At 44.3% G+C, this 19,241-nt stretch overlaps 2 protein-coding genes across 3 annotated transcripts in view; both read left to right on the top strand.

The window, feature by feature from the left end:
• aqr (aquarius intron-binding spliceosomal factor) overlaps window positions 1-4,306 on the top strand; it is a 54,348-nt gene extending 50,042 nt beyond the window's left edge. For both annotated transcript variants that reach the window (XM_029687877.1, XM_029687878.1), the window contains 3 exons: window positions 562-736; window positions 1,710-1,823; window positions 3,761-4,306. In XM_029687877.1, coding sequence (XP_029543737.1) covers window positions 562-736; window positions 1,710-1,823; window positions 3,761-4,069 — 598 coding nt within the window. In that variant the 3' untranslated portion in view covers window positions 4,070-4,306. The remainder of the gene's footprint in view (window positions 1-561; window positions 737-1,709; window positions 1,824-3,760) is intronic.
• Window positions 4,307-14,422: 10,116 nt separating this feature from the next.
• On the top strand, window positions 14,423-18,650 carry LOC115146082 (actin, alpha cardiac muscle 1). Its single transcript, XM_029687879.2, has 7 exons — window positions 14,423-14,511; window positions 15,271-15,413; window positions 15,613-15,937; window positions 16,023-16,184; window positions 16,734-16,925; window positions 17,871-18,052; window positions 18,314-18,650. Exons 2-7 carry the CDS (start codon window positions 15,285-15,287, stop codon window positions 18,455-18,457), a joined length of 1,134 nt encoding a protein of 377 aa, XP_029543739.1. The 5' UTR covers window positions 14,423-14,511; window positions 15,271-15,284; the 3' UTR covers window positions 18,458-18,650.
• Window positions 18,651-19,241: the final 591 nt, after the last annotated feature.

The raw sequence follows: 19,241 nt of genomic DNA on the forward strand, positions 1-19,241 counted from the left end.
TGCTAATGTGCGCTGTTTTATCATGGCTGCTTAGATAAATGAGGCATATATCATACATCTATCTTATCCCATAATGTCACTGGCTCCTCCCTGGGGACCAGGACTAGCAGAGTATAGCAGCCTGTAAACAATATTTTATTAAACACGCCACTACGGCACGGCTGTATTACAGTCAGGGAAACGGAGAAGATTCCAGACTCCCATCTCCCTCCTGCTAATCCTTTAATTCCACTGGCTGGAAAGAAAGTAGCCCATCTCCTCGCCCCTTTCTTTTGTCTGTCGCTCCTCTCGCTGTCTTTTCTCTCCCTCTCGTTCCTTGCCCTCTGTTTTTTCTCCTCGCCATCCGCCCCTCCGTTTGTATTTATCCTCACTTTTGCCGCCTTATCTTTCTTTAAAGACTCTCTACTCCTCCTCATCTGTCCCTTTCGCTCCTTTCCAATATTTTTCTCACCCACTTGCTTTGGGAGTGGAAGGGCTGTGTATAAGCTTGTGATGTAGAGGCTAAATGCGCCAAGTGGTTTAAAATGTCATTTCTCTCTCACCCCCTCCCTCTCTCCACAGGGATGTGAGACGGTTGGTAGTAGCCATGTCCAGGTCCAGACTTGGCCTCTACATCTTTGGACGGGTCAGTCTGTTCCAGAACTGCTTTGAACTGACTCCTGCCTTCAACCAGCTCACTGCCAGACCCATGAAGCTCCACATCAGACCCAATGAATATTACACCCAGGGACAGCCTGTGAGTACACACACTAACACTTGCACAATCACACACAGAGACAAATGAATACACACACGCAAGCTTGAATATGTGTTCATGCACACTCGGGCACATCTACACGCAGAACACTTTGAGTCAAACACTTTCTCGCACACAGACATTCCTATGCAGCACCCTCTCCAGCTCCTGCATAGTACATGCCTCTTCATCCCCACTGCAGCCTAATCCTGCCTGTCTGAATTCTCAATGGATGGAGTGATCCCCCCCCCCCCCCCCTCGTTCTATCCAGCCTCTTACCCACCGGCCCAGGTAGTTAACACCATTCAGGTAAAGGACGACTGTGACAGACGGGGGGACAGTCTGTTATTAACCCCCAAATGTCACCAGGCAAAGCCAGTCTACTCCAACCCATACCCCCTCCAGGATAGTGCTAGACGGCGTACACACACACTGACACACACACTGGCACAAGAGCTCCAGTTCCCAGGGGGACAGTTCTTCTAGGTGCCCACATGTGCCCCCCTTGACCTGTCAGAAAGAGTCCAGTCCCGGACGCTCCACTTTCTCCTCATCCTCATTTCCTCATTTTAAGGGGAAACAGTTTAAGCTCAGCTCACCCACAGACTTTACTGCGCGCCCACTGGTTGAATCAATGTGGAATAGATGTTGACATGACATCTGTGCCTAGTGGGCAGTCTTATTTTGCAATGCGGCAGCTCCCTGCTCCCACCACACACACACACAGCTCAGTGGACCGCTGCAGTGCCAGCGTAGTACTATGTCTAGGGGGCATTAATGCAGCTGAGAGAATATTCAACTCACCCACCAGGCTCTCTTCCTATTTGCATATTCCCTTTCTCTGCCTCTCACTCCCTCTTGGTATCTCCCTCACTCACACCGTAGGCGCATTAATAGTAAGTGGTCTAAACTAATCGATTTGAAGAGGACTGAAGGGAGAAATTAATAAACGGTAAACCATCTCTCCCTCCAGAGAGAGCCTCGTTCGTCCCAGCCCGACCAGGCGATCAAGGACATGCCGGAGATGGCCAACCTGGTGTACAACATGTACATACACATGATCCAGAGCTCCCAGCAGTACAGACAGGTAACTACTGACCCCGCTACACCCAGCAGTACAGACAGGTAACTACTGACCCCGCTACACCCAGCAGTACAGACAGGTAACTACTGACCCCGCTACACCCAGCAGTACAGACAGGTAACTACTGACCCCGCTACACCCAGCAGTACAGACAGGTACAGACTGGTAACTGGTGACCCCACCCAGCAGTACAGACACTGGTGACCCCCAGCAGTACAGACAGGTAACTGGTGACCCCGCTACACCCAGCAGTACAGACAGATAACTGGTGACCCCGCTACACCAGTACAGACAGGTACAGACTGGTAACTGGTACAGACAGATAACTGGTGACCCCGCTACACCCAGCAGTACAGACTGGTAACTACTGACCCCGCTACACCCAGCAGTACAGACAGGTAACTACTGACCTCGCTACACCCAGCAGTACAGACTGGTAACTACTGACCTCGCTACACCCAGCAGTACAGACTGGTAACTACTGACCTCGCTACACCCAGAAGTACAGACAGATAACTGGTGACCTCACTGCACCCAGCAGTACAGACAGACGGGTAACTACCATAGTACACCAGCAATTGGAAAGACAAGGCTAGCTCCCCAATTACAGACTGAGTACAGGCTAATAGTCCAGCAGTGAAAGGCTAGGCTAGCTCTCCAATTACAGACTGAGTACAGGCTATTAGTCCAGCTATGAAAGGCTAGGCTAGCTCTCCAATTACAGACTGAGTACAGGCTAATAGTCCAGCTATGAAAGGCTAGGCTAGCTCTCCAATTACAGACTGAGTACAGGCTAATAGTCCAGCTATGAAAGGCTAGGCTAGCTCCTCAAGCACAGACTGAGTACAGGCTAATAGTCCAGCTATGAAAGGCTAGCTCCTCAAGCACAGACTGAGTACAGGCTAATAGTCCAGCTATGAAAGGCTAGGCTACAGGCTAACTCAGTTAACAGTGAAATGCTAGCTCTCCAATTACAGACTGAGTACAGGCTAATAGTCCAGCTATGAAAGGCTAGGCTAGCTCCTCAATTACAGACTGAGTACAGGCTAATAGTCCAGCTATGAAAGGCTAGGCTAGCTCCTCAATTACAGACTGAGTACAGGCTAATAGTCCAGCTATGAAAGGCTAGGCTAGCTCCTCAAGCACAGACTGAGTACAGGCTAATAGTCCAGCTATGAAAGGCTAGGCTAGCTCCCCAATGTCACCTATCAGTTTATTTACCCATACCTGAGACCACTGGTTCTCACAAACACACCTGCTCCAATGCAACCTCTTACAGTAATTCATCCAGGTCTTCAGTATCATTATCCCTCATCTGTTTTTAGCTTCTGTATTTTGTAAAACTTTAATGCAGTGGTGGAAATAGGTCAGATGTAAGAGAATTGTTTTAGTTCTGCATGCCGAGCCTTAACAGGCCACGAGCCTAACATTTTAGATGAGGGAACCAGAATGAGTTTTAATTAAAAGAGCAGTGCATTCTTTTGTTTGACACCGTGGGGAGTGGAGGATAAAGGAGGGGGAGGGATGATAACGGGTGACGCTAAGCTACCCCACCCCACTCTCATCCCCCGCCTAAAGGCAGGGCTGCAGTGGAGAGGGAACTTTTGTTTTCCGAACATAACAGGGAGACATGTGCCCCTCCCTAACCTGTCCCTAAGGCATGTGCATGGATTCTGTCCTCAACCAGAGAGCGCAAGGGAAGGAAGGAATGAGAGCAAAAGCGATAGAGACAGGAGGAAATGGGGAGAGGGGGGATGGGACGAGCAGTGATAGAAATTCTTTGTACAGCATGGAAAATCTGTTAGCATCTTGTCTACGACATTTTGTCATGAATTCAAGATATGATGAACATTTTCATAAATGTAGGAATTATATGGTGACACCCATACACCCACATTTCTCACCTTCCTCTCTTTCCCTGTGTTCTCTTCCATGCCCAGCAACAGCAGAAGCTCCTGCCTCCCCCTCGGCAGACACAGGCAGAGGAGGACCAATCCGAGCCCCCAGTTGAAGTGGAGAACCAGGAAGGGACCCCAGTTGAAGTGGAGAACAAGGAAGAGACCCCAGTTGAAGTGGAGAACCAGGAAGAGACACCGATGGAGCAGGAGCCCTCCGGGGAGGCCGGCACAGAGAAGACCCCACAGGAGACACCAGAGAAGGTGCAAGAGGAGCACCCCAAAATGCCAGAGCACCCTGGCCGAGATAGCGACAGTGATGGAGAGGAGAGTGACGAAGCGGAAGCACCTTAAGGTGGGGCTTCTCTGTGGGCCTCTGCACTGCTTTATCTGCCCATAGATGCGGCCAGAACTGGACTGTCCCTTAGAAAAGAGCTTGGAGCTAAAAATGATTATCCTGTTTTAGAATTATTTTTCTACTGAAGCCGTGAAGATGTCTTGAGAAGCCTTGAGGATAATGTTTAATTTGATTTTCTGAAATGGTCTGTTTTGTAATCTGTACTTTTGTATTAAAATAATTCTCAATGTGAATGCAGTCTTGAGTTTTTAATTTTTCTACATACATTTGCAGACACCCAGCCATCCTATTTCAAATCTCCCTATCATGTTACTCTTCCAGTCTACACACTCCCGTTCTGCCCCGCCCTCAGACAGCGTCACTGTCACCTGTCAATCTGATTGGCTCGCCCAATAGCGTCTGGACAAGCTGCCACTAAGCTGGATTTATAGGTCAGTCACCGTGCACATGAAGCCATGGGGGGAGGTCAGACATACTCTATCACTCACAACTCCACTCAAATCATCAGTGTCCATATCCGTATTTGGAAACAAATGGTCACAGTGGCATACAGTTCACTGAGGTGTTGGTGGTGGATTAGAGCCTACCCTTCCCTGAATCCCTAGTTCTAGCCTCATTGGTCCTGGTAGTGTAAAGAGGCCACAGCCTGCAGGCTCACAACACAGACTTGGAATTTAGGCGTTATCATGCACCAGAGGTTAACTAGCTGTTACATACGTCAGGCTAGCCTGTAATCCTCTCCCCAAGCAACACCCCCACTGTCTGAGAGGAGAGATCGCATCCATAGCTGCTCAAGTCACAGTACAGTCGTGATTCAACCGACCTGAACGCAGCCAAGCTAGAGAACCCGTATTGCTTAGATTCAGGGAAATGGTTCTCATTGAGAGCAATGTATGTAACCCGATTATACAGTTTTGTTTCAGTGTACAGGTGTCCTCTTCAAAGGCTGTTTAGACATTCAAAACATGTTAATGTTTGATTTCAAAGCCTCTGCGACATCAAAGCAGATGTACTCTAGTCAGCCTAGAATAGATATCTCTTATGTGTCAGTTATACACTGAGTGTACAAAACATTAGGAACACCTGCTCTTTCCATGACATAGCTTTCACCTGGTCAGTCTATGATCCCTTATTGATCTCGCTTGTTAAATCTACTTCAATCAGTGTAGAGGAAGAGGAGGAGACCGGTTAAAGAAGGATTGTTAAGCCTTGAGACATGGATTGTGTATGTGTGCCATTCATAAGGTGAATGGGCAAGACAAAAAAATTGTGCCTTTTGAACAGGGTATGGTGCCAGGCGCACCGGTTTGAGTGTGTCAAGAACTGCAACGTTGCTGGGTCTTTCACGGTCAACAGTTTCCCATGTGTATCAAGAATGGTCCACTACCCAAAGGACATCCAGCCAACATGACACAAATGTGGGAAGCATTAGAGTCAACAAGGGCCAGCATCCCTGTGGAACGCTTTTGACACCTTGTAGTCCATGTCCCGATTTAATGAGGCTGTTCTGAGGGCAAAAGGGGTGCTCAATATTAGGAAGGTGTTCCTAATGTTTTGTACACAGTTTAAATCACAATCCATAAACAATTACAGGGTTAAATTAATTCAATTATTTGTATGATAAATATCCCCTTACAACTAGACTTGTCCCATAAATTCCCAGATTCTTCTCTGCATTGGTTCTGCATGTACAGTGCAACAACCTTTTTCAACCCACAACAACCATGTTTTTTTTAATTGAGCAACTGGTCCATGAATGCACACATTGTGTCATAGCCTCCCTCTAGAAAACCAATTATCTTTATCTCCAGCTGTCCTCCCTGGCACTCCGTTTCCCCTAGCAGAGCCTACCTTGTTGCAGTAAATTAGCGTTAACTGGGAGGAAGAGGCCACTCATACAAACTGACTTGACTTTGGCAGCTCCAAGCAGGAACTAAACTGAGACTGAGGGGATATCCATTCTACAGGCAAGGAGGAAAAACAGACTCGCACTTTCTCAAAGAACTCTCAAACTTCCCACATCTGAAGGTGAACATGTCTTTTATACTCACTCCACAGGTACTCTCCACAATATGGCTTTACATAGCTCTACTTCGCAGTGCTCAATGGCTTTCTACTTGTTAACCGTTAACTGCCATTGGTTGATGTGTCACTAACTGCATGCAGTATAACAGTGCTGTATGCATTTGTCTGTGTGCAGAGGAAGTACTGTGACTGCACTTCTCTACGTCTTTTAAGGGTCTTTGTAGACGGTGAATTTAAAAAGCAAAAAGGTATGACAGTAAACTGTTAGATATGATTTGATGCTGTGTACTTTTCTGTTCTCAGGATGTTCTTCAGGTTAAATGTTTTCATATTGCTTCAAAATATGAAAGCAACTTTTTATTGCTCATTTTATCCTAAATGTTTGAAATAGTCAATGAATCCTGGGAAAAGTGGTGTTTTTTGGAATGCTAATATTGTCTCATGTTTTTAATGCACTGTAAAGGGCATTCCCTGAAGCACGAGACAACCTCGAGATTAACCAGTGCAGCTGATCTCATCACACGGTCTGTCTCGCTAAAACAGGATATTACACAGAACAGACAAGGAAGTGGGGAGGAAAGTGTACAATACCTCAGAAAACTGAAAAAAGCCTTGCTAATGGATCTGATCGTTGGCTTTTGAACAAGTCAGTCTGACAGTTGCTACTTCAAGCTACTGAGCTCTGGGAAGATTTTCTTTTAGATACGACCACAGATTGAATAAAATGTTAAACTTTTTGCGTCTGCGGTTAAAGACCAATGAGTGTTATACACACTGACTGCAAATGAATCCTTAGTGCTTGCTGTTCACTGCCACTTTGAGCAGTGTCAGGTCCATTAAATCTTCTGTAGGGTAGGCGTAGACTCCCTGTTGACCCCAGCGGGTAGGGACCGTGGTGGTAGCGGGGAGTGTCAAGTACATCCACATCAACTGGGCCGGCGCATTCAATATGATCAACTCCAATTACAGATGGGAGTGTCACAGAGTTTATATCCTCTGATTAAATCACCATAGATAGGACCCGATACACTGGGTATCTAATCTGAAGTCTGGGAGCCATTGATATTTGTATGGGTGATGTATAGATGGGATTATGCTAATCTAATCATCTGAAGGGATATTAATCGTTTTTGATCACATGGGGAGTGGAACAGCTCTGGCAAAATAAACACTATGGTTTCCTTATTCTTTTGATGAGAAATCAATACAATAGACACAATATTGGCTTCATTCTGTCAACTCTGCAAATTCCATCTTTGTGTGATGCAGGTTGCCTAATGTTTTATATTCGTGATTGATTTGTTAACGGAATGAAAAACGTAAATCTTTTTCCCCTTCTCTTCTTCTCTTTCTCCCAGACTAGGATGGCCAGTTGCGGGTCGTGTTTCTGGAGCATTGTGTGGCTGGTGATTTTACTGATCATAGGCTGGCCCCTCAGTATCTTACTCGGGGGGCTCTATGGCCTCGTCACCCCCCTGACCACCTGCGTGGGCCTGGACCGCCTGTCAGACCTGCTCCTGGAGGGGGCCAACCTGGGTCGGACCTGTGCCCAGAACATGAAACACGGCAAGGCAGTGTGCTGAGACCGGTCCGAGTCCTGACTGCTGGTTCTGGTCGTGTCACCGTAGAAACAAACGTTTCCTTCACAGAGGAAGAGTTACTGTTCATGCCAAAGGCCATTGTGTTATTGTTCGTCTTGTCACGTTATTGAGGTGTTAATATAAGTTCAAGGCCAAAACTTCACTTCCCAAACATTTAACAAAATGATTATGCTCGCTCTATAAAAGTGTTAACACTGGATGTTCTTTTTTTTGTTTGGGTTTGTCTATTCTACAACTTGAAATACAGATATTTTGTATTCATAGCCTGAATTTTCTGATTTTAATTAATGATGACATCCTGCACAGGGCAGAGAAGAATGTTCTACAGCTTAACTTTAACAATAGAGCAGTTATGGATTTAAACTTATAAAGTGATACAATTATTTTGAACTTACATAGTGTTTCTTGATCGAATTGTCATTAGACCGAAAATAAAATGTCTGCCTGCCTCTATTTTACATAGGAATATCTCTGCATGGTCAATCCTCAGAAACATTTTCAGACTGAAGTGGAAGATTTAAATTGCAACTCATCAGAGTTTCTTTGCTTATAGGGAAGGTTTTGGTGTGAACCTGTTAGATGATGTGAACAGATGGAAATCAGGATGAAGTCCTGTAACATATTTTGATGCACTGTGAATGTCAGATACTCTAGGCTGTCCCTCAATGAAGTGCTGAGATGTATGGGTCTATCAGCAATCATAAAAGTTCAACTTCGACCCTTAACGTGAAATGCAGAAATTGCAGAATTCAGTAACTGAGGATAAGATGTAAGAATAAGCATTACCTCTCTAAACTATGATAGGTTGACATTTTTAATTGCGTATTGGCGAATTCAAATTCTCAGGAAGGATTACCTTATGTCACCTTTCAATGGTCTTTATTTTTCTCAAACTATGTGATTTGGATCTGTCCTTATAGAACAGACGAAGTTCCTTCTCTCAGTGAAAGTCAGCATCACCTTGACTTTTGCTTAAAAAAGCCCATTCTGGCACCATAGTTCAGCAAGCCATTTGAAAGGTCCACCAGAGATGCCATCCTTTCATCCCTTCGTACTCTCATGCAGTTGGGACATTGAAGAGATGAAACTTGAAAAATAGCTCCAGTTCAAAGGAAATGCACAGAGAACACAAGGTCAGAGGGGAGAAAGAGAGTGGAACATTCAAACTTTTCAAGCACATCTATCAGGAAGTTGACTTTTGCGAAACCTGCTTCATGCTTAAACCATTCATCATGGACAATTCCCCCTTCAAGAATAAAAGCCAGAGTAAATGCACACTGAAGGATGATGCATTTAAATGAATTGCAGAGCTATGAAAGTCCAATTGAAACAGTGGGTTATGCTGGCATGAGTAAAACACATTTTTGGTAAATTCCTCTATTGTGCTAGATGAAGTATCTTTATAGTTTTTGTCTCCTTAAAATTCTTCCCCATCTTGACACAATGCCATGTCATCAACTTCAAAAAAATAGCACAGGTTCCAATACTTTAAAATCCCTAATAGGATTGAACCAAAACACTCCTGCTGAGTGTAGCCTTTGCCATTACCAAAACCAGGGGAGCTATATGCATGTGTAGATTAAACTATTCGAATGTAATTCATGAAAAAGGTGTATTTTTTCCAATGCACTATTTAAACTCATTTTCTCGCTCTCACTTTTGACTGATACACATTGTGACAATAATTCTCTAATGCTTTTTATATGGGGAATTATAATCTTTGCAAAAATTCCTTTGAAAAAAGATGGATGCTTCCCAAAATCTTAGTGAAATATTTATGCGAGTGCCATATGAGACCTAGTTGGGTTGATCTTTTTCTCTCCCAAAAGTCCTGGGGGCAGAAAACAACTTGCCAAAAACCGCCTGATTTTAAGTTTGTCTTTTTTCCATCTCCCAGAAGTCTTGGCAGTGGATGAGGCTTGGTTGGCTGGAGCAGCCAAGGCAAGCTGACAGCGTCGTGCTGAGAGGCTGCATGTGAGAGGAAGCGAGAGAGAAGGAGGCGGGGTAGAGAGCAAAGGAGAGAGAAAGATAGGGAAGGGGAAGACGGAGATGGAAGAGAAAAAGGAGGGAGGAAGAGCGAGAAAGAGAGAGAAGCTGAGAGAAAGATAAAGGAGAGAGAGGGAAGAGATTCGGCTGGGCTGGTGAATATTTTTTGAGGGGTGTGAGATTGGGGATGGAAAAAGACCGGCGTGCCTCGCTGGGAGGAAACCTGGGTGGCTCAGAGAAAGGATATATGTGTCTCAGCATCCAATTAACCCCATACTGCTTTGTAATTTCACCCTCTCACACACACACAAATACAGGGATACTCCTGTACTGTTAACTCAGGGAATGTCAAAGTTGGCCACCTTTCAAAGGGAGAGGAGAGTGGTACTCTAAACTGTGTCGGTGCAGTACGTAAACATGAGCTCACAAACTCATCGCAAATGGGGTTTGCTTGTGCTGATGGTCGTCTTTATACTGTAGTAATGTATCTTGTGAACCTGTGTGTTATTAATGTGTAATAATTAAGCATTAAGGCATGGGGAGGCCTTATACCACAGCTAAGGTTTCTTATGCACGACGCAATGTGAAATGCCTGGATACAGCCCTTAGCTGTGGTATATTGGCCATATACCACAAACCCTTGAGTTACAGCATTAAATTAAAGCAGTAAAAATAAATGTCTTGTCATACCTGTGGCATACCACAGCTGTCAGCCAATCAGCATTCAGGGCTTGAGTCCTGGTTCGAGCCCTGAATGCTGATTGGCTGACAGCCATGGTATATCAGACCGTATACCATGGGTATGACAAAATATTTATTTTTACTGCTATAATTACGTTGGTAACCAGTTCATAATAGCAGTAAGGCACCTCTGGGGTTTGTGATATATGGCCAAGCACTCCGCATTGTGTCGTGGGTAAGAATAGCCCTAAGCTGTGGTATATTAGCCATATACCACACCTCCTCGGGCCTTATTGCTTAATTATACAGTTGAAGTCAGAAGTTTACATACACCTTAGCCAAATACATTTAAACTCAGTTTTTCACAATTCCTGACATTTAATCCATGTAAAAATAGGTCAGTTAGGATCACCACTTTATAATAAGAATGTGAAATGTCAGAATAATACTAGAGAATGATTTATTTCAGCTTTTATTTCTTTCATCACATTCCCAGGGGATTCAGAAGTTTACATACACTCAATTAGTATTTGCTAGCATTGTCTTTAAACACCCCCATAACATGATGCTGCCACCCCCGTGCTTCACCGTTGGGATTGTGTTCTTCGGCTTGCAAGCGTCCCTCTTTTTCTTCCCAACATAATGATGGTCATTATGAACAAACAGTTCTATTTTTGTTTCATCAGACAAGAGGACATTTCTCCAAAAAGTACAATCTTTGTCCCCATGTGCAGTTGCAAACCGTAGTCTGGCTTTTTTATGGAGGTTTTGGAGCAGTGGCTTCTTCCAGGCTGAGCAGCCTTTCAGGTTATGTGGATATTGGAACCGTACCTGTTTCCTCCAGCATCTTCACAAGGTCCTTTGCTGTTGTTCTGGGATTGATTTGCGCTTTTCCACCAAAGTAAGTTCATCTCTAGGAGACAGAATGTGTCTCCTTCCTGAGCGGTATGATGGCTGTATGGTCTCATGGTGTTTATACTTATTTGTGGAGTGGTTGAAAAACGAGTTTTAATGACTCCAACCTAAGTGTATGTAAACTTCCGACTTCAACTGTATACCCGGAGGTTTGAGCCCTGAATGCTGATTGGCTGAAAGCTGTCACAACGCAACACAGGGTGCCTGATTATACAGCCCTTAGCCGTGGTATATTGGCCATATACCACAAGCCCCCGAGGTGCTTTATTGCTATTATAAACTGGTTACCAAAGTAATTAGATATTTCTTTTAAATGGTCATACCACATGGTCTGATACACCACCGTAAGAATAGCCCTTAGCCATGGTATATTAGCCATATACCACACCTCCTCGGGCCTTATTTCTTCATTATAATACGTGCAGAACATACATTATGTAAGCATTAACTGTATGTAAACTATAGGTTTAATTTAAGATGGTGAATGTTTACAAAGTATGAAGCACGACAAGCTGTGAGCTTTGAACACGCTGTCTGGAAATTAGTTCAGAATTATACAATACATTCTTGGTCTTATTCCCGATTAGCTTTTCCTTGTCAACCTGCTTTTCTCTTACTTGATGAATATGGATGCTGTTGTAGGCATGCCAGTTCTTTCATATTTAATAAATAGGCTTGTTTTGGTGGACTGCACTTGGGGTGAGGATCTGTTTATCGTTCTATCTATCCAAGATCATAACATCAAAACATTATTTATTCATTTTATGCAAATATTACCTTGGTTAAAAAAAAGCTCATCAGTTACTTATTCTGTTCAGTGCTCCGCTTATCTACGCTTTTAAACACATTCATTGATTTCATTTCCACATGTGAAAATGTGTTGGAATCATCCAGTGTGTGTTGTTCATAGCAGCCCAAAGACCATGGTGCACCCAGTACCTTCTCCAGGTTAGAAGGCCTGAAGCAAAAACATGTCCAAGACAATCCAGTTGCTTCTCAGTTCAGAGTTGTGTGGGAAAGGACTAAATGCTTTCATAGCATATGTATTGAACCAGTTTTGATTAACTGTTAAAAAATGAAACACAGTGAGTTGCATCTTATGAAACCAATCTTGCTCAATCTATTGTGAAAGCACATTTAAAGCATTGCGCAAAAGGTGTCCTTCAGGGGTGTGAATTGGGGCCTTTACATTTGTTTATTATTAGTAGTAATTCCCAATGGAAATCAAATAGACTCACTTTTGCTCCACAGTTTTGCCCCTATGATTATGGTTTCAGTCCTATTTTTTAAAATTGTTTCTCCTTCAGGGGTGTGTGATTAAGGAGATGGCACAGGAACTATGATAGTGTCATGTTTATTTAGCCTCAATGACTACTGCTAATGTGACAATCTCAGTATGTGAATATTTGAGCAGCTTCCAAAGTGTCTCTTCCCCTCACTCTGGCACTGCCATCCTCCCGACATGTTGTGTGTTATCATACCCTTCTCCACTCAGAAAGGATTTTTCAGACTAGGATAATAATTCAGTTTAGCCAAACTGTTCATAGGTTCATAGCAAGACAACAATGTTTGAAAACAGGGGCAGAATGATGAGGAAAGCAGGCCTAGGCCAGCATTCATTATGTAATGTAAAAACAAAGAGTAACAACAAGAGGGCTATGGCTTGGGGTAGGGTGACAGCAGCATATGATTCATGGCTAGTTGTGCCCTTTTGTGTTTCTTCCTTGTGTTTGACCCCTCCAATGCTCTCAGCCAGTGTTATTTTAGACCAACTTGTTCTTTCTCTGTTTCAAGAGCACAGGCAGTGTCATCTGAAATCTGTCTTGTCCTTTTAACAAAATATGAAATAATAGTTCACCACACACAAACTGGTAGTTATGAAAGGAACACGTATTTCTTCTGTTCTGATGTGTAATTGTCAATTCAAAGGCATCCCAAACTTATTTGCTACCATTAAATATAAATACATTATTGAAATTGCAGACGGAATGAGTACAGAATTATGCAAATGCTGTTGGCATATAGCCATTATATCACAGCTATCAATAATAATCGAAATGCCTATTTTAGAAAATGATTTACTCAATAACAATAAATAATGCATTATGGTTATTGCAATGGTTATTGATTTATGCAAATCCAAGCACCCAAATGTATGAGTTCCACAATTGAAATATCAATTTCTTCTTGGAAACAGACATTAACTAGACAGGCCACGTAGGCCTATACAAAGAAAACGGGTTCAACTGAATCATTTATTTCACAACTTCAATTTTGTGCTGCTGCTTCACACTGCCTCAATGACTGACCTCTCCCTCTGCTTAAAGAGAATCCAGAATGGTGGGGTTTGGAATTTCTATTCTTAATCATGGAAAACAGCTGCTGTAGCCAGCTGTGTGGCACAAGTGTTCTCCCCATATGCTGGTCCACTGTTTCATCCCAACTTAATGTCTATTGTCTGGCAATTGTTACTACTGTGACCTATAACAAGCTTCTTGGCATTTTCCATAGGCCTCTGTAAAATCGATGTGCAATCGAACTAGTAGCCCATCCATGTACCACCTGGAATTAAACGTGTTATATTATAATCAATCAGCCAATCAATGAATCAATGCTAGAATCTGTTTAATTTCCCAGAGAATATGATCAATAGAACAATGTTCTGGGAACTTGCAGCATCAAGATGTCAACTAAGATGTCATTTTAACAATAAGGAATCAATGACTTCACAGTCTTTAATTGACAGGCTGTTTATTTCAGTCGTTGTACATTAACCTGGTATTTGACATCTGTTGGAAACAGAGTTGTGAGTAGCCCAGTGGAGGCTGGTGGGAGGAGCTATAGGAGGTCCGGCTCACTGTAATGGCTGGAATGGAGTTATTGGAACAGAGTCAAACATGTGGTTTCCATATGTTTGATACTGTTTGATTAATTCCATTCCAGCCTTTACAATTAGCCTGTCCTCCTATAGCTCATCTCACTAGCCTCCTCTGCTGTAGCCTATTGTCTAGCTGCCCTCATCTTCCTCCCTACATGGGCTTCGGGCAAGGATGCCGCGTGCGGGACTCCCCTCTCCTCACCATTCCATGAATGGGCACGCGCTTGTCAATGGTGCGAGGGCTACCAAATAAGGAGAAGGTAGCGCACACTGTCAGAGTATAAACTGGCGCGTCCTCACAGCTCCTTGCCCCTGGTTGTACCCTCAAGGTCCAGCGCACGGTGCTGATCTGGTGAGTAGCGCTAGTTTCATCAGCTCTTCCTCTTGAGTCATGAGTGAGAAATTACACGTGTTTTGGAATTACCTCGGAGGACTACAATTATGCTAACCCGACTGGAAAGATTCTGAATGGAATGCTCTCGTCCGCAACTAACCAACTGGCATCCGGTCACTGGAACTGCGTCAAAGATACACATTTTTCACCGTACACTAAATTCTACGTTTTTCGGGCCGCACACATTTTTATTTGTCAATTGTTATTGTCCGGCGTTTGACACGTGGTTATTGTATACAGACGGTGGATAATAGATGGGGACATGGTGTGCCAAGTAACAAATTCTGATGTAGTAGTAGGCTACTACATTACCACAATGTGAGCTGCATTAACAAGTCAAAATAAGTCAAAATTGGTTGGCATGAAGCATTTGTACAAAAAGTCACTAACCATTAACATTCTGAATTACAACCACAAATACTTGCTAAACTATTGTCCTCTATAAAATGGATTGACTGAAGAGTAAATCATGTCAAATCAGTATATGATAGTTGCATCCACCCCTTATTTCAACTGATGTGATTCAACTAACAAACCTGCAGTAAACATTGTTCTAAAATATAATGCCCATATATAGCCTAGCATTAACACTTTCATTTCAGTTGCCATATATGCATAATTCATAGCTCAGTTGATTGGAGCATGGTGCATTGATTGTGCCACATAGTCCAAGCTTAAAATCGTGTGCAAAATGACCCTATTATTTTACTGTTACAGTCAAAGCTGACACCATGTGCGACGACGAGGAGACGACCGCTTTGGTGTGTGACAACGGCTCTGGCCTGGTAAAGGCTGGCTTCGCCGGAGATGATGCACCGCGCGCTGTCTTCCCATCCATCGTGGGTCGCCCACGTCACCAGGTAGAGTATTTCACCTAAAGCTGCTGTGTGAAAACCAAATAAATGGAGTCAATAAAAAGTGGTTAGGTTATTCTTGTCTGTAAAATCACATCACGTTGGAACCTTGCAGAGCCATGTGTAAATTCCACTCAGAGGCCATATGATAGGCTATCATACTCATACGCCACATTGATTCAGACCTATCCTTGCGTCTTCTCAGGGCGTCATGGTCGGTATGGGTCAGAAAGATTCCTACGTTGGTGACGAGGCCCAGAGCAAGAGAGGTATCCTGACCCTGAAGTACCCCATTGAGCATGGCATCATCACCAACTGGGACGACATGGAGAAGATCTGGCATCACACCTTCTACAACGAGTTGCGCGTGGCACCTGAGGAGCACCCCACTCTGCTGACAGAGGCTCCCCTCAACCCCAAAGCCAACAGAGAGAAGATGACCCAGATCATGTTTGAGACCTTCAACGTCCCCGCCATGTACGTGGCCATCCAGGCGGTGCTGTCCCTTTACGCATCTGGACGTACCACAGGTATGATGGATAGATAAGTAGTCTTCAGCCATGACCTCCTGAAAGGTCTTGGTCAATGCTAACATGTATCACCACACTTTTTCAGGTATTGTCCTGGACTCTGGTGATGGCGTGACCCACAACGTGCCCATCTATGAGGGTTATGCTCTGCCCCATGCCATCATGCGTCTGGATCTGGCCGGTCGCGACCTCACAGACTACCTCATGAAGATCCTGACCGAGCGTGGCTACTCTTTCGTAACTACTGGTACGCACCGGACATGGGCAATATTAACCGCATGAGGAATGACAAAAAGCATGATATTTGGCAAAAAAATGATATGCCATTGGGGCCTCCCAAGTGGTGCAGTGGTCTGTGCCACTAGAGATTCTGGGTTCGAGTCCAGGATCTGTCGCAGCCGGACGCGACCAGGAGACCCATGGGGCGGCGCACAATTGGCCCAGCGTCGTCCAGGTTAGGTTAGGATTTGGCCGGCATAGGTGATGTCCTTGTCGCATCGCACACTAGCGACTCCTGTGTCGGACCGGGCTCTGTGCCCGCTGACACGGTCTCCAGGTGTATGGGTTTTCCTCCGATACATTGTTGTGGCAGGCTTCCGGGTTAAGTGGGCATTGTGTCAAGAAGCAGTGCGGCTTGGTTGGGCTCTCGACCTTCGCCTCTCCCGAGTCCGTACCAGTTGGATACCACAAAAATGGGGAGAAAAAGGGGCACATTTTTTTGTTAAACAAAATCATAAAAGTCAAATGAAAATATATTTTCCAGTAACAATCAAATGCATCACTTGAAACCCAACAGCTGAGCGTGAGATAGTTCGTGACATCAAGGAGAAGCTGTGCTACGTGGCTCTAGACTTTGAGAATGAGATGGCCACCGCTGCCTCCTCCTCATCCCTGGAGAAGAGCTACGAGTTGCCCGACGGACAGGTCATCACCATCGGTAACGAGAGGTTCCGTTGTCCCGAGACTCTCTTCCAGCCCTCCTTCATTGGTGGGTATTACTGATCTCCCCAGCCGTTGTTATATTGCACACGGTTATCTTAAATTGAGATAATCATTGTGTAGTAACGTATACGACTGCTGTGGATTAGTTTAGACTTCGTTAAAGTCATCTATGTGATGTAGGGTAACAGAGCATATGCCTGCGGGTATTTTCACAAAGCAGAATCAATTAATTATCCTGATATCCAGATAGGCTTGACTATATTCAGTTTGAGCTTTCATTCATATTCGTATTATGTTTAAATCAAAGGTCTTTCTGTGTGTTAATATAAAGTTCGCTGGTTTAGCTGACAAACTTATTGATGCTTCTTTTGAAATACAACCCCAGCATGTGAAGCATGAGCTGTGAATGCTTGTTGAAATACCTACCATAACAAGAGCTTGCAGCTGGTGCTGAGGAGCTGTCCATTTCAGCACCTGTTCACAGCCAACGCTCTAGAGGTCAACTGCCCAACTACTATATTTTCACAGTTGAGGGTCATAACAAGTATAGCCTATTTCTCCAGAGAGGGCTGGCTTAGATGGAAAGATAACATCATTGAGGCATCACTACAGACCCGGGTTCGATCCCAGGCTGTGTCACAGCCGGCTATGACTGGGAGGACCATGAGGCGGCGCACAATTGACCCAGCGTCGTTTGGGTTAGAGGAGGGTTTGGCTGGCTGAGATTTCCTTGTCCCATCACGCTCTAGTGACTCCTTGTGGCGAACCTGACACATGCAAGCTGACTTTGATTGCCAGCTGGACGGTGTTTCCTCTGACACATTGGTGCAGCTGGCTTCCGGGTTAAGCGAGCAGTGTGTAAAGAAGGAGTGCGGCTTGGCAGGGACGTGTTTTGGGGGACACATGGCTCTCGACCTTGGCCTCTCGTAAGTCCGTAAAGGAATTGCAGCGATGGACAAGACTGATAACATCATTGTCCTTTGGTAAACAGGTATGGAATCTGCTGGCATTCACGAAACTACCTACAACAGCATCATGAAGTGTGACATCGACATCCGTAAGGACCTGTATGCCAACAACGTTCTGTCTGGTGGTACCACCATGTACCCTGGAATTGCTGACCGTATGCAGAAGGAGATCACAGCTTTGGCCCCTAGCACCATGAAGATTAAGGTAATGTTGATTTAGGCATGCGGTTTTAGGATTGTTCTTTATTTTCAATGTTCTATTGCAATGTATTTCCTAAACGGTTTAGGGCTATGGGGCACAAAACTTTGAAACCCAAAAATGTAACAAAGTCAGCTACTTTCCTGCTCATTTGAGGGAATGGTCTATTATGTAGATTTTATGCACATAAGAACAGAAAATGTTTTTCACTTTATAAAACACCTTGCTATTAGGCCACTAACCAATGGCAGTATCACTTGTTTGTAGATCATCGCTCCCCCTGAGAGGAAGTATTCTGTGTGGATCGGCGGATCCATCCTGGCCTCCCTCTCCACCTTCCAGCAGATGTGGATCAGCAAGCAGGAATATGACGAGGCTGGCCCCTCCATCGTGCACCGGAAGTGCTTCTAATCATCATGGCCCCTTATCCACCTTCTCCTCCGCCCCACAGTTACCTCTGCTCCGTCTGCGCTCAACGTAACAGGCTCAGGCCCAGGCAGCCTTTCATGTATTGTTCTCATTGACCAGTTTGTTTACACTCAAGTGCAATTTATATGTGGATATGTATAGGTTCATAAATAAACGAGACCCGGTACTTGCAACACACCTTTTTGTGTCTCATTATGGTTTGCGATAGATACACTTCAGTTATCCTTATAAGGATAGCCTATATGTTTTAGAGGTCACTTATAATCATGTGTAGGGAGAGCAAGTTCCTTAATCACAATCGCTTATTGCTTAAACCTATAGGCCTATATGACTCTTCAATGACAAAGGTGTCAGGAATGGCACTGTAAAATACCTTGTTCTGTACAGGTGAGCCAGTGGGGAGCATACATAAATCAACAGCATCAAAGAAAAGACAGAAATTGACACTGCATAAATGAAGGACTTGGATTGGTGTGCTTTTTCCTTGTGTTTCATGGACGTTGTGACTTGTGTATTGGTATGCAGTGTTTGCAGTGTTTGCATTCCTGATGACCTCAAAGCCACCGATGTCTCTATTATTCAAGATCATGTGCTGAGCTTCCCCTCTGCCTCCCCCTCACTTACACACACACACACACACACACACGCCTTCTTGTCTATCACATCACGTGATGATTCATTGGAAGGTTATAAAAGATTTCACGTTATGAAAGATTACAGCAGGGAGAGCTAAGGCATCTGATGATCCATTAAACATGCCTGTTCA

The sequence above is a fragment of the Oncorhynchus nerka genome, linkage group LG18 (genome assembly GCF_034236695.1).
Source record: "Oncorhynchus nerka isolate Pitt River linkage group LG18, Oner_Uvic_2.0, whole genome shotgun sequence".
Lineage (NCBI taxonomy): Eukaryota > Metazoa > Chordata > Actinopteri > Salmoniformes > Salmonidae > Oncorhynchus > Oncorhynchus nerka.

What these genes read in the sequence shown, in the direction of transcription:
- LOC115146082 (XM_029687879.2), top strand. Translation starts at nt 15,285, where the DNA reads ATGTGCGACGACGAGGAGACGACCGCTTTGGTGTGTGACAACGGCTCT. An exon ending in TGGGTCGCCCACGTCACCAG is followed by an intron (nt 15,414 to 15,612) that starts GTAGAGTATTTC and finishes GCGTCTTCTCAG; the next exon opens with GGCGTCATGGTCGGTATGGG. An exon ending in CTAGCACCATGAAGATTAAG is followed by an intron (nt 18,053 to 18,313) that starts GTAATGTTGATT and finishes ACTTGTTTGTAG; the next exon opens with ATCATCGCTCCCCCTGAGAG.